The sequence below is a fragment of the Camellia sinensis genome, chromosome 8 (assembly GCF_055761805.1).
Source record: "Camellia sinensis isolate YWXY chromosome 8, ASM5576180v1, whole genome shotgun sequence".
NCBI classification, from domain to species: Eukaryota; Viridiplantae; Streptophyta; class Magnoliopsida; order Ericales; family Theaceae; genus Camellia; species Camellia sinensis.
In genome coordinates, this window is record NC_138968.1 from 50,646,320 (window position 1) to 50,659,823 (window position 13,504).

Here is a 13,504-nt window from a genome sequence, read left to right on the forward strand (position 1 = left end):
TGAGGATGCAAAGATGCATTCAGAAAACATTTTCAGTATTTTCAGAAAACATGGGTCACGCTCGAGCGTAGGTTACTCCGCTCGAGCGGACATGCAGACAAAGGTTTCCGCTCGAGCGCATACTCAACCGCTCGAGTGTACCTCAAAACAGTCAAAAGTGCTGAATAGGTGAAATCCACGCTCGATTGGGCGCTCGACATCCGCTCGAGCGTAAGACACAAGGTCCCGCTCGAGCGTAAATTACCCCGCTCGAGCTGGCTTAAAAACAGAACAAAATGCTGGGAGCACGATTTCTATACTCAAGCGCCAGTCACCCCGCTCGAGCGTGAGTTCAAAATCTAGAATTCCCAGATTCGAACCTCAAGCTCAAAATTAAGTTCAAATGCATTAAAACCAATTCCTTTGGGCCCTTTTCCTGGAAAACGTTTGTAAATACATAGAATAACATGATTCAAAGCTCAATTTGTATAATCAAGGCCCAAAAGGAAGATCAATTCAACTCAATTTGAAATCAATTTTCATGAACATTATTCAAACATAACATGCATGAATTTAAACCATTTCAAAGCTTCAATTTCATGCTCTAATGAGCCAATTCTTCAAAGACAAGATGAAATTATGGACTTAAACACAATATGAACATGCATGTAACATTTTACCATGAAATCAACTCACAACTCAACAATTCAAACATGCATGCATGGAATGAGCTCAAATTTAACATTATTAGACTAAGACATGACTTAGCTCTCTAGAGGCTCAAGAACTATGCAAGAACAACCTTAAATACAACATTGAGAGGTTGAATTTCCTTACCTAAATCTTGAATCACAAGACTAAAAGCTTAATTAGACAATTGTCCTTCAATTCTTCAAGTTCTCTAAGCCAACTCTCAAGAACACTCACTTCTCTCCCTCTCTCCCTCTTGGTCGGCAAGTCTAAGAAAAAATGGGCTGATGAAGTGATGTAATGTTAGCATTAGAGATCAACTAAGAGGCTCATGAAAGTCCACTAGGTGGCAAAATGGCAATTAAGTCCAACTCTTGTAATTTGGCTTAACTTAACCTAATTTAATCATACCAAATCACATTTTAACTGAATATGCCATGAAATCACATTAATTCTAAGGATCACAAATCATCAATCAATTTCAGATTCGGCCGCTGATAAGGCTTTCAATTCGCAATTTAAACACAAAGGCATAAACAGATAATCAAACAGTCAACAGATAGACATACAATTAAACAGATATACTTAATCAATTCAGTTCCAGATTTCAGTCAGTCAGTTCAGCACTTCAATCAATTCAGTTACCAATCATAATCAGTCTCAGTTTAGCAGTAATCAGTGGTTAATCGGTAAACAGTGACGAGGGTTGTTACATCAAATAACGTCCAATCACATCAAATAATTCTATACTATAATCACATCCAAATAGGGTTGGGTAGCTGGATAAGCCACATTTAAAGGATATTTTATTAGATTTAGCATAATGTGATTGCATTTGGATTAAGATTGTTTTGTAATTGGCTTGAATTCGTATTACAACAAATATCCGGTCTAAATTTGATCCATTGACATGCCTAATTCATAATTCCATATACCATCCTGTTATTTCCATGGTGAATAATTGTAACTCAAAGCATGACAACAAATGATTATAAAACATCACACCCGATGGTTAACTCAAAAAGGCTTAACTTTTTTGACAAACTAAAACTAAAATTCCTAATGTTGGTAATTGGCATCCACTACATCACCCATTCACTTAGAATGGGATATAATTTACACACACAAAAAACACTTCTTCCCTCACTTTCCCGTTACAACTTTGTAAAAAAAACTCTATGGGGGAAGAAATGTGAAAAACATGCATAGATGATACAATTGATTGAGAGGTTGGGAACATTCTGAAAAAGATTATAAGTATGTATTATCAACCTATCAATTATGGAAGAAAGTGGGCTAATAGAATCACCATGACACTTATATCATCAATGGAACCTCTCATTACTGATAGGTCAACCAGCCTTTTACAAGCAGAAATTGACTCCGATTTATCAACACCTATACATGAAGGGCGAACTACATCTACTGCCTCCTGAATACTAACCTGAAAATAGCAAACAAATCATCAGGCATACAAATCTTTCTGAAATGAAATCAACTAGGATATAATTTAGACGACATATTAAATGAATGTGATTTTTGCAATTTACCTTGTCCCATAGTCCATCAGAAGCAAGAATTAAGAACTCGCATTCAGGTATAATTCTTAATAATGTTGTCTCTGGTTCTGCTACTACCCATTGTTTAAGATGTCGATCCCCAAATGCTCTCGATATAGCAAGAGATCCTTGTATTCTCCAAACTCCATTGCAACAATCCACATAGCCACCCTACAAGATAGATATTGCAAGAATCAATCAGCTTCAATGTGAATGATATTTTTTACATCCTGCGTTGCTAGGAATTTTGACCATCTTAATTACCTGATTTTCAATTCGGTCTCTTTCGTCTTTCCTGGAAGGCCGGTGATCATCTGTCAGGGCCTCTGCAACCCCTCCTCGACTCAAAACAGCACGACAATCACCAGCATTTGAGACAACAAGGTTGCCATTACGTATCATTGCCGTGACGCTACAAGTACCACCACTTAAATCTTCCTTTAGAAACTCCGCGTCTGTGGAAAGGTACCCATCTTTCATTGCCTCTATGATTTCCTCTTCGCATCTACTCATCACTTCCTTCATAATGTTTCTATCTAGGTTGTTTGCCACAAATTCAGCAGCTTTTCCCCCTCCATGCCCATCAAAAACACCAAAGAAAGCCTGTAATAATAGAAGACAAAAGAAAAAAAGTACTGTCATACACCCCTCTTTTTATTTTTTTATATATACACATATTCTATACAGTAAACAAGTGTTTCTGAAAGTTTCTAAGTTATATCAAAATTTCCTTGATTCCTTTTTTTTTTTGGCCAAAATTTTTATTTGAAATTTCAAAATTAAGACATTAATAGTACATTAGCAAAATAAGTCAAGTCCTCCAAAAATTCTTGATACTCAAATTTCGAAATCATTACTAATTACTTAAAATATATTCTCCTACAGGTTAAAATAATTATATTTGTTATTTGAAGCAGTTAAAATATGATAATTATAGTAATTACTATGTAAACGAATATTCTGGACAAAAAAAAAGTGGAGACACAGTTTTTTTTGAGTTGCATATTTCGTAGAATATAATAGAGTGGATAGATGTATTAAAACCAAAACTTTATCAAGCTTCCATTTTCTTATAATAATTCATTTTCCATTCCACCATCAAATTCTAAGCAAACTCATTAGAGCATCTCAAATGGTGAATTTTTTTTTTTATTAAATCTGAGTAAAAAATGACTCATTTCACCAAATCTGATATCAGTAGTTCCAACGGTGCATCAAATCTGGTAGGTCAACCGATTGGTCAACCGGTAAGCGTAAATATATATATATTTTTTTTGCAGCTTGAAACATTTTCGTAACCACTCTCCATAACCACTCTCCATCAAATTCTGAGAAAAATTGAAACAGAGCTCATTGATTCCATAACCACTCTCCATCAAATTCTGTGAAACACCCAAAGGAAACCCAAAATTATCTGGATACAACTGTGCCCATCATATACGTAAACAAGACCAGAATCGAAATGGGTTTTTGATTCAAAACAAGAACTTGATTGATTGTTTTGGTATGTAATTGTTAACATACAGCTTGGTTTTGGTATGTAATTGTTAACATACAGCTTCATCATCTTCATCAAGAACTTGGTATGTAATCAGAACAACTTCAACCGGTAAGGCAAAATGTATTTTTTTTTTTTACCTGTTTGAATCTTTTTTGACCGGTTTGAACCAACCTATTTGAAAGGAATTCGGTCGACCGGTTGGTCAACCGATCGGGTAACCGGTTGGTCGACCGGGTCCTCTCTCCAACGGTCATAAACAGTGTTTTGGTGAAATCAGTATCTTGTCCTCAGTTTGATGAATTGTTTGATGAAATCTCAATCTGATATCAATTTGGTGTAACCGTTGGAGTAGTAAACAGTAACTTTTTCATCAAAATTTAAATTTGATGTCAACTTTGGTGAACCGTTGGAGATGGTCTTATAGAGACATCTCAAATCTTTCACCAAATTTAAAATTAATAAAAAATTTGATGAAAAAAAATCCAATCTATTCATCAAACTTCAAACTTACATCAAATCAAGTTCTCATAAAAAAAATTTCATCAAAAGGGGATGAATCAAATTTTGAATCAAATGAGCAACAACCATCTTTTACTTAAATTTGATGTTCTTAGACCATCTCCAACGGTGAACCAAACCCAGCATCAGATTTAAATTTTGATGAAAAACCCACTTTTTCACGCTTCAACGGTTGCACCAAAGTCATACCAAAATGAGAATTCAGCAAACAAGACATCAAACTGAGATCAAGACACAGATTTTACCAAATCACTGTTACTGACCGTTGAAAATGGTACATCGGTCGACCAACCGGTTGCCCGGCCGGTTGATCAACCGGTCAACCAGTAAAAGATTCAAACAGTTCAGGAAAAAAAGTTCAAACCGTTAAAAAAAAAAAAAAAAAAAAAAATTTTGCCTAACCGGTCGACCACCCCGGTTGTCCCGAAAAAAGTTCAGAAAATTCAAAAAAAGTTCAGACAATTAGCACAAAAAAAAAAAAAAAAAAATTTTTTTTGGCCTAACCGGTCAACCGGCCGGTCGACCACCCGGTTGTCCCAGGATAGATTTGGTGAAGGTGAACCGTTGGAGCCTGAAGTATCAAATTCAGGAAATGGCCATTTTTTAACTCAGATTTGGTGAAATTTTTGATTCACCGTTGGAGATGCTCTTATCAAGGGTTGTAGATTAGTTTTTGAGTTTTCTAAAAACACTTCTTAGAAAATTCTATTTTCTTATTTTTCGTATATTTTTTGTTTTTATTGAATTTTTTTAATATTTTAAGCAATTTTTTTTTAATTTTTAGACACACCTAACATAAATACATTTAAAAATATAATTTACATAAAAAAAATCTTTAAAAAATTCACTAAGAATAAAAAATACAACAACAACAAAAAAAAATTGGTATATTTTTTGTCTTTTTGTGTATTTATTAATTTTTTGAAATATTTTATCATAAATATTTTACTTTTTAGATACATCTAAGTAAGGTGCATCTAAAAAAGTTAAAAAAAATGCTTAAAATTTTAAAAAATTTCACTAAAAAAAATAAGAAAAAAAAATCAATTTTCAAAAAATTGAATTCAAAAAACTGAAATCAAACATTGAATTATTACTATTTTTTTTTTTTATCGACAAATGTTAGTTATTAGTTGTTAGATTAGTATTTATGAGTGAAAATCTCTTCACCTTAGCAAAGCACTTAAATGCTTGCATACCTTTAATTCAACCCTCCTAAAAAGAATTGAACTCATGACCTACTTAATTATTACTATTGCAGTCAGCTATATAAGTTTTTGATATAAATTGTCGAACAAAGTTGATAATGAAGGCATCAAAGATTTTTTTCATTTTTTTTCTTAACTTCAAAGTTTGCACACACTATTGAATCACCTCAAATTTTCAGCAATTCGATACACATTAATTTGACATTAAAGTTGAAAATTTACTCAAAACATTTTTTATATTTTTAATTTCTGAATACCTGTTTAGAATCTCCTAGAAGATTAACAAGGGCCGAATAGCGATCCTCCATGGCAGCCCTTTTCCCTCTCTTACAATAGACAAAATAACCATCACCCTGAAACTCCACCTCATTCAACAAGCCATCCACCACAGCCGCCGGAAAATTCAACGAAGGAGTTGGAATGTTGATCCTCGCTGGCCTCTTCCTGTTCAAAAGAGTCGGCGAAGTAGAAGAAGAAAAAGAAACCAGACCATCATTCAGCGGGCTGTGCAGCGGTAGCGTTAGAGGTGATAACAGACACGCCGGAGACGATGATGAATTTGATGGCGTTGACGATGGTGATGATGATCCATGGTGGAGGTTTAGGGTTAGAGGAGAAGAATTGGAGGGTTTGCACAACAATGGAGAAACCATGGCTGATGGTGAGAACATAGGGGAGTTTGGTATTGGTATTGCTGCTGCTGCCGCCGAAGGCATCTTGTTCTCGCAATCTATTTTTGCTGACCAATTTTTTATTAGAGAGAGAGAGAGAGAGAGAGAGAGAGAGAGAGATTGTTTGAGAGCATGGAATACGGGGTCGTCTATTTATATACAAAACATTTGATTCGGTATTCCTTCTTCAGAAGATTTCTTACCAATTCTACAAGTAATGACGTAGTCCTGTGAAACAGCTTGCTACTTCCTAAACGAACTTTTATTATTATTATGTTAGGAAAAATCAATTTGGAAGTGATTAAAAAAACAATAAAATTAAATATCCTATTTTCCCTTTATTTTTTTCTTTTTTTTTATGTTAAAAAAAAAAACAAGTCATTCCAAAATACTACACACACTGTTTCTAACTTTTAGAATTCACTTTTCAGAGAATTTTACTGTTTCTTTTTTCATATTTTTTATTTTTATTGAATTTTTTTAATATTTTAAGTAATTCTTTAATTTTTAAACACACCTAATACACTTAAAAAGTATAATATTAGTGAAAAAATCTTTAAAAAAATTCACTGAATATCAAAAATATAAAAAAATATAAAAATTTAGTACATTTTTCGTATTTTTGTGTATTTATTAATTTTTTAAAATATTTTTTTACAAATAATTTATTATTTAGATATATCTAAGTAAGGTACATCCAAAAGTGTAAAAAAAAAAAATTACTTAAAATTTTAAAAATATTCACTAAAAATAAAAAAAATACGAAAAATAAAAAATTTAATTTTCAGAAAACTGAAACAAACACATTAATAAATTTCTTTTACTTGATATTTTAGCAAAAAATTATTAAACTAGTCTATTTTCAGATGAGTATCAATAAGACATTGGAGTTTGGCTCAATGGTATAATTGTCACACCTTACGGTATGGTGAGATTGAAATCAAAAGTTTGAACAGATAGAGTAACGACAAATATTTTTAACTCTGTCTTTGTAATATATATATATATATATATATTAGCTAAAAAGGTTTATTTTAACTTATGCCAAATAAAAACTTTGTCTAATATATATTAGCTAAAAAATCTTATTTTAACTTATGCCAAATAAAGACTTTGTCTAATATGTAGTTATATATATATACTTCTTTTGAAATAAACTAAATATGATTTTTTGACTAAAATAATTACAAAAAAACAAAATAAATGAGACTTTTTAATTTTAAATTAAAATAATCAAAAACAATTATAAAACTAAAAAATTAACCCACATTTCAAACCAACCCAAATTTATTTTACACAATCTTTGTGGTGCAGTACAGAGTACGGCGTCGTCTATTTATATTAAAAAAAAAAAAAAAAAGAAAAGAAAAGAAAATTTGATTCGGTATTCCTTCGTTAGAAGATTGCTTACCAATTCTGTAAGTAATGACGTAGACCAGTGAATCAACTTGCTATTTCATAAACAAACTACTCAGCGGCCAATTGGGAAGGTTTGTTGCATCCGTTTGAGAAGTGGGTTAGTTTTTTTGATTTTTTTTGTTTTTTTTTTGTTATTTTAGCTTAGATTAAAAAGTTTGGTTTGAAAAGTGTTTTTTGATTTTTTTTATTTTTTTGACTTTTTTTTGTGAGAGAATAGTATAATAATTATGGGTTGAATGTGATGTTTTATTTATTGTGGTTAAAATAACCTATTTTGTCTTTTGTGACTAAAATAGCCACAAAAACTCTTGCCAAACTATATAGAATTTATTCTTATATATATTAGGCATTGATTTTTTTAAATATATTAAGTATTGTCATGGTTAGATTTCTTATAGAATACTTTTTCTTATAATTAGATTTCTAATAGGATACTTTTTCTCAATTTATATATTCATGCCTTCTATTCTATAAAAAAAATTCATTCAATACAATTCATTCAATGCAACACTTATTATTTTTTTTCTCTCTACTATTCTAACTCTTTCTACTATTCTAACCGGGAACATAATAAAAAAGTTGTAATCTAATTATATGTTAATTAATGCTGTCTTTGTAATATATATATATATATATATATATGAGTCAAAAAATCTTATTTTAACTTATGCTAAACAAAGACTTTGACCTCGTTTAAAAAAGTCACTAAAAAAAAAAATTAAAAAGCCAACAATTTATACTAAAAAATTAAAGATTCTATTTTCTCTCTACATTTTGCACATCTTTTCGTAAAAAGTCAAAAAGTCATCCCAAACATATTAATTTTTTTTACATCACATTTTAATCAAAAAGTCAAAAAAATTACTAAAAAAACATATTTCCAAATGAGGCCTTTGTCTAATATGTAGTTATAATGTCACATTCAAATCATAATTATTTCATTTTTTTCTCTTATAAAAGTCAAAAAACTTATTATAAATAAGATTTTTTAATTCCAAATTAAAATAATTAAAAAAATTATAAAACTAAAAAATTAACCTCCATCCCAAACAAATCCAAGTTTCATTTTACACAATGAAAAATGCAGCAGACCTCCATCCCCAAGTGACCCTCAGCCCCATGTGGCTGTGGGTAGGAATGGCAACGGGGCGGGGCGGGGCCGGGGACCATACTCCCCGTCCCCGATCCCCGAAAGCGATAAATTCCCTGTCCCCGCCCCCGCCCCCAATCCCCGGCGGGGAGAATATTGCCCCCCGCCCCCGCCCCCGATTGAGGATCGGGTTTCCTCGACCCTGAAATATCCCCGACCTTTTTTTTTTTTTTTAATTTTATTTTGTTCAACACAACACAAGAATTAATCTGTTCTCATCATCATCATCAACAACAACAAAAAAAAAAATTAATCTGTTCTCATCATCAATATCAACATCAACAATCATCATGAACAACAATCATCAACTTTGAAAAAAAAAAAAAATATGAAATTGAAGAAATCTGAGTAAAAAAATCTGAAATCAACAACGCAGCGATCAACAACACAGCGATCTAAGTAAAAATCTATTCTCATCGTCACGTACGCTGCCTCCGACGCCACCTGCTTCCCCCTGTACACGATCGGAGACTGCGAGACCGCGCCGGAGACTACGACACAGTCCCTTTGTTACCGCTGCTGCTCGATCTACTGAAAGAGAAAGTGGGAAGAGAGAAACCGAGAGAGAAGATGGAAAGAGAGAGAGAGAGAGAGAGAGAGAGAGAGAGAGAAGATGGAGGCGAAACTCTAAGGTCTTACCAGCAGCGGCGGTGAGGGAGGAGGATCTGTGACGTACGAGCGGCGGTGAGGGAGGATCGAGAGTGAGGAACGATCGGTGGTGAAGGGGGATCGGCGCTGCCGTCGTTGTGTGTGTGTGAGAGAGAGAGAGAGAGAGAGAGAGAGAGCGCGCTAGAGCAGAGACGACTCTGTCTGTGTTGTGTTTGTGTTGAGTGTGTGTGTGTGTGGTCAAACTAATCCCTACACACACACACACACACACACACACACATATGTTACATATAAGGAGGGGCAAAAGAGTAATTTCACATCGGGGGACAACCGGGCCAGGGATCGGGGCCAGGTCCAGGGCTGAAACATGTATCCCCGTCCCCGGCCCGAATATCATCGGGGATTTAATTTTTAATACCATTCCCGGCCTGTCGAAAGTATTTTTCGGAGAATAACCGCTCAATTCGGGGTCGGAGAATTGAGTCCCCGTCGGGCCGAGTTTCGATTGCCATCTTTAGCTGTGGGTGATTGAAAAAAGAAAAAAATTAAAATTGGCCAATGAAAAAAAACTGGAGGTGCAGGGGGTGCCCCCATTGAGGGTCCCTAGCACTGTTGTTACACAATCTTTGTGGTGCAGTACAGAGTACGGCGTCGTCTATTAAGGGGTTGTTTGGGGTGTCCTAAATAAGTGCACTTTTTATCTTTTTAGACTAAAAAGTTGAGGTTGAAAATATGAATGTTTGGGTTAACTTTTTATCTTCTTCTACATTGTGTCAGCCACCAGGGCCCTCACCATCGTGATTTTTCAGAGTATCTTCAACTCTCCCTAGCAACAATTGCAGGTAAAAATCTGCTGTATCACTCTCACTCACTCAGTCTCTGCTTGTGTCTCCCTCTCACTGTCAATGTTTGTGTTGATGTTTGCTGCTGGGATATGTGGAGAATACCATTTCACTCTGTTGTTTGTGAAGTCCCCCAATCTATTATTTGCCTTGGAGTGTGTTATTTCTCCTCTTTCTTTTACGTATCCCTTTCTATATTGGCAAATATACGTAATGAGAATCAAATATATATATTTTTTTTGCTTTTATAAGTTATTTGTAAAATCGAAGCATCATTGGGGAACATTTTTAATATTATAGTTAAAACAAGTTATATTACTTGTCTTATGTTTCAAAAGTTCCACAAAGATTGAAGCGGATGATTAAAAACCACATGCAAAATAGGTCTATGATTAGTGCTAAGTTCTTATTTTCCTTTCCTCTTTCTTTTTGGGGTACATACCTTCTGTTTTGAGACTGGAATCAGTAGCAGTACATATCTTCTGTTTTGAAATGAAAAATATATATTAGGACGACTTTATCTCTGCATACACATATGGTATCTCTCTATTTTCCATCAACTTAGTATAACATTAGGTCATCCAGTTCTGGGATATATGGGGGTTTGTTGATCAAAGGATATCTTTGTATTGAGGATTAGAGTTACGACAAAAGAGGGTGATGTCATTTTGAGTCTCTGTTCTTGGATAAGAAACTACACATGCTTTCTTGAAATGTGTGAACCTGCTCATTATGTCCGAACATCATCATAGACCACATATGTAAGAAGCTACATTAATATGTGAACATAAATTAAATCTGGTGAAGGAAGATGATAAACCAGGGAAGATATTCAGTTTAGACTTCAATAATGCCAGATCCATGTTTGTTAAAAATATACAACAACTATATTCAATGCCAAACATAATCTTTAACTAGTTTGCTTTGAAGATCAAGAACATCATCAAACAGTAAAAGCAGCCCCAAAACTCATATATATAGAACATTTGAAAAGAAGCTTCTTTAACTCATTCATCCGTACATCTAAAAATTGTACCCATCTCCCTTTCATTCCATCTCTTTAATTTCCACTATCTCATCTCATTCCAACCATATTACAGAGAGAGAAATAAAAGATTTTCCAGATGAATACCAATCAGAAAGTGATTAAGAGGGAGATAAGTGTTTCCTAAAAACCAAAAAACAAAAAAAAAAACAAGAAAAAGTGCTTACTGTTCTAGCTTAGTAGTGCATTAAGAACTCTCATACCCCGTTGCAATGATAATGTTGAAGAAGCCTATTGGCTTCTCTAAGGCCACTGAAATAGGCTCCATGAGTAGTTGAATAATGGGTTCTATTCCATTTGCTTCATCTGCAAACAGAATTTGGAGTGGAGGAGAGGCAACAGCCTCATAATTTCCATTTTTGGGCAATGGCATAGAAAAGAACCAACACTGAGCTTTCCATTAAAGCCTTTTGCTGCTATAAACTTACAATACTCAATCTTTTCATTGCTCAATCCTTCTTCACTCACCTTTCCTTGAGCAAAATCCAGTAGTTTGTTGAAAAAACTAGTTATTGAATCGACAAGTGATGGATTGAGCTCATGCCCACCTTCAGCAATAGTGAGTGGATCATGCAAAAACCCATCCATACACTCCCAATGCTGATTAGAGTCAAGTGCATGGATTTCTTGAGCAATTTTCTGAGTTGGGCTACCTTTAATGCCGTGAATCCAAGTAGCACCCATCTCAATCCTATCACCACCAAACTCAGAAGTGTTGATTCTTCCACCAATTCTAGTCCCACCTTTTACTACGCAGAGCTGAAATGATTCGTTCGAGCCCTGTGATGTGGAGAGCTTGTTGGCAGCTGTGAGACCAGCCATTCCAGCCCCAATAATCACAATTCTTGGCTTCTTGGCCACCATTGTTGTTACAACTTGTTAGTTTTTTAACTTCTCTTCTCTTCTTTTCTATTATTTTCTCAGTAGGACATAAGTAGAGGAATATATTAAGGACACGACTCTACTTTTCTTTTCGAAACTATCAACACTCCAAATTCTAAACTATCAACACTCCAAATTCCAAACTATCAACTCTCTCTCTCTCTCTCTCTGCGTGACACCTCTTGTCATATATATATATATATATAAACATAGCATTATAATACTAAATTATTTACAAAGGAAGGTAGAGCAAATGTTGTTGATGCCAAGACCCAATAATAGGTTGATGATTCTTTTCACCAACCTCACATGGAAATCCAGTTAATGACAGCCTACCAACTCCAACCTTTGAATGTTTTCTGATTAGTCAATAAATGGGTTTCGACTAGGTAATCATCAAACAGATGTAGCATTAAAATTGTTGCCGCTTTAGGTACTATTACATGTTAAATTGTTTATTTATTTATTTATTTTTAATTTCCTCTGGCCTTGGAATGAAATGGAATATTAATGTCCTAAAACGTTGTACCACGGTGGTAGGACAACACTGGTGAACAATATTGATGTAGAAAGTACTCTCTTCTTTCTGTCTTGTTAATCACATAGGATCCATCTTCAAGTGCACCATCAATTGGAAACTCTTTTAAGTTGAGAATATGTATATTAGCCTCGTTAGCAAAAATACATGATGATTCTGTGTCTGTTCAATAACAGTAAATTATCTTGTCATACATTTTCCTTTAATATTATGACATACAGGTTGCTTGTTATCATACTAATTATAAGTACCCTATTGTGTTTAGTGTAATGGGCAGTGAATTGGCAATGGCATTATTAGTATTAGCAATTACATTTGAAAATGGTCATTTTTAGTTGTTAGTTTGAAGCTAATAACTATTGCTCTATTTGATGAACCTATCTGTCTAGATGCCCTTTTTGAATTTCCCCCCCCCCCCCAAAAAATAAATTTTATGTGCTAGAAGCTTGATTTAATGATATAATGTTTTGCTAGATGGACTCTCTACCATTTGAATGCTGTTGGATTTTTGACTTCTTTAGATGATTACTTGAAGTCTTATTACATACACAATTAAAAAAACAAAAAAAAAAGGCCCAATTAGTACACATTAATGTGTCTTTAAATAACCATAATTTAGATATTTAGGAGATATTGTAGAATAATCCAAAAAACTAGGAAACTAATATAACGTTATAAACTTATTCCTAAAAAAATGCAAATATCAAATAAAATAAATTAAATAAATCAAATACAATTTTAAAATTACAAAATAACAGTCCAAAGGGATATGAAGCTTGTTTCTCACAAAATTGTGAATAAAGACGGAAAGCCTTGTATCGAACTTAAGATTAAGGATGCAAAGCCCAAGGTATTTAGCCCTGAGAAGGTCAGTGCTATGATTCTAATTAAG

The 13,504-nt window shown here is 33.7% G+C and overlaps 1 protein-coding gene across 1 annotated transcript; it reads right to left on the bottom strand.

Annotated features, from left to right (window-relative positions):
• Positions 1 to 1,655: 1,655 nt before the first annotated feature.
• LOC114270275 (putative protein phosphatase 2C 25) lies at positions 1,656 to 6,297 on the bottom strand. Its single transcript, XM_028211719.2, has 4 exons — positions 5,714 to 6,297; positions 2,493 to 2,831; positions 2,220 to 2,399; positions 1,656 to 2,113 (listed from the first exon to the last, which is right to left on the bottom strand). The coding sequence occupies exons 1-4, from the start codon at positions 6,170 to 6,172 to the stop codon at positions 1,949 to 1,951; spliced, it is 1,143 nt and encodes a 380-aa protein (XP_028067520.2). The 5' UTR covers positions 6,173 to 6,297; the 3' UTR covers positions 1,656 to 1,948.
• Positions 6,298 to 13,504: the final 7,207 nt, after the last annotated feature.

What these genes read in the sequence shown, in the direction of transcription:
- LOC114270275 (XM_028211719.2), bottom strand. Translation starts at nt 6,172, where the DNA reads ATGCCTTCGGCGGCAGCAGCAGCAATACCAATACCAAACTCCCCTATG. An exon ending in TTCTAGGAGATTCTAAACAG is followed by an intron (nt 2,832 to 5,713) that starts GTATTCAGAAAT and finishes CTATTATTACAG; the next exon opens with GCTTTCTTTGGTGTTTTTGA. An exon ending in GAGACCGAATTGAAAATCAG is followed by an intron (nt 2,400 to 2,492) that starts GTAATTAAGATG and finishes TCTATCTTGTAG; the next exon opens with GGTGGCTATGTGGATTGTTG.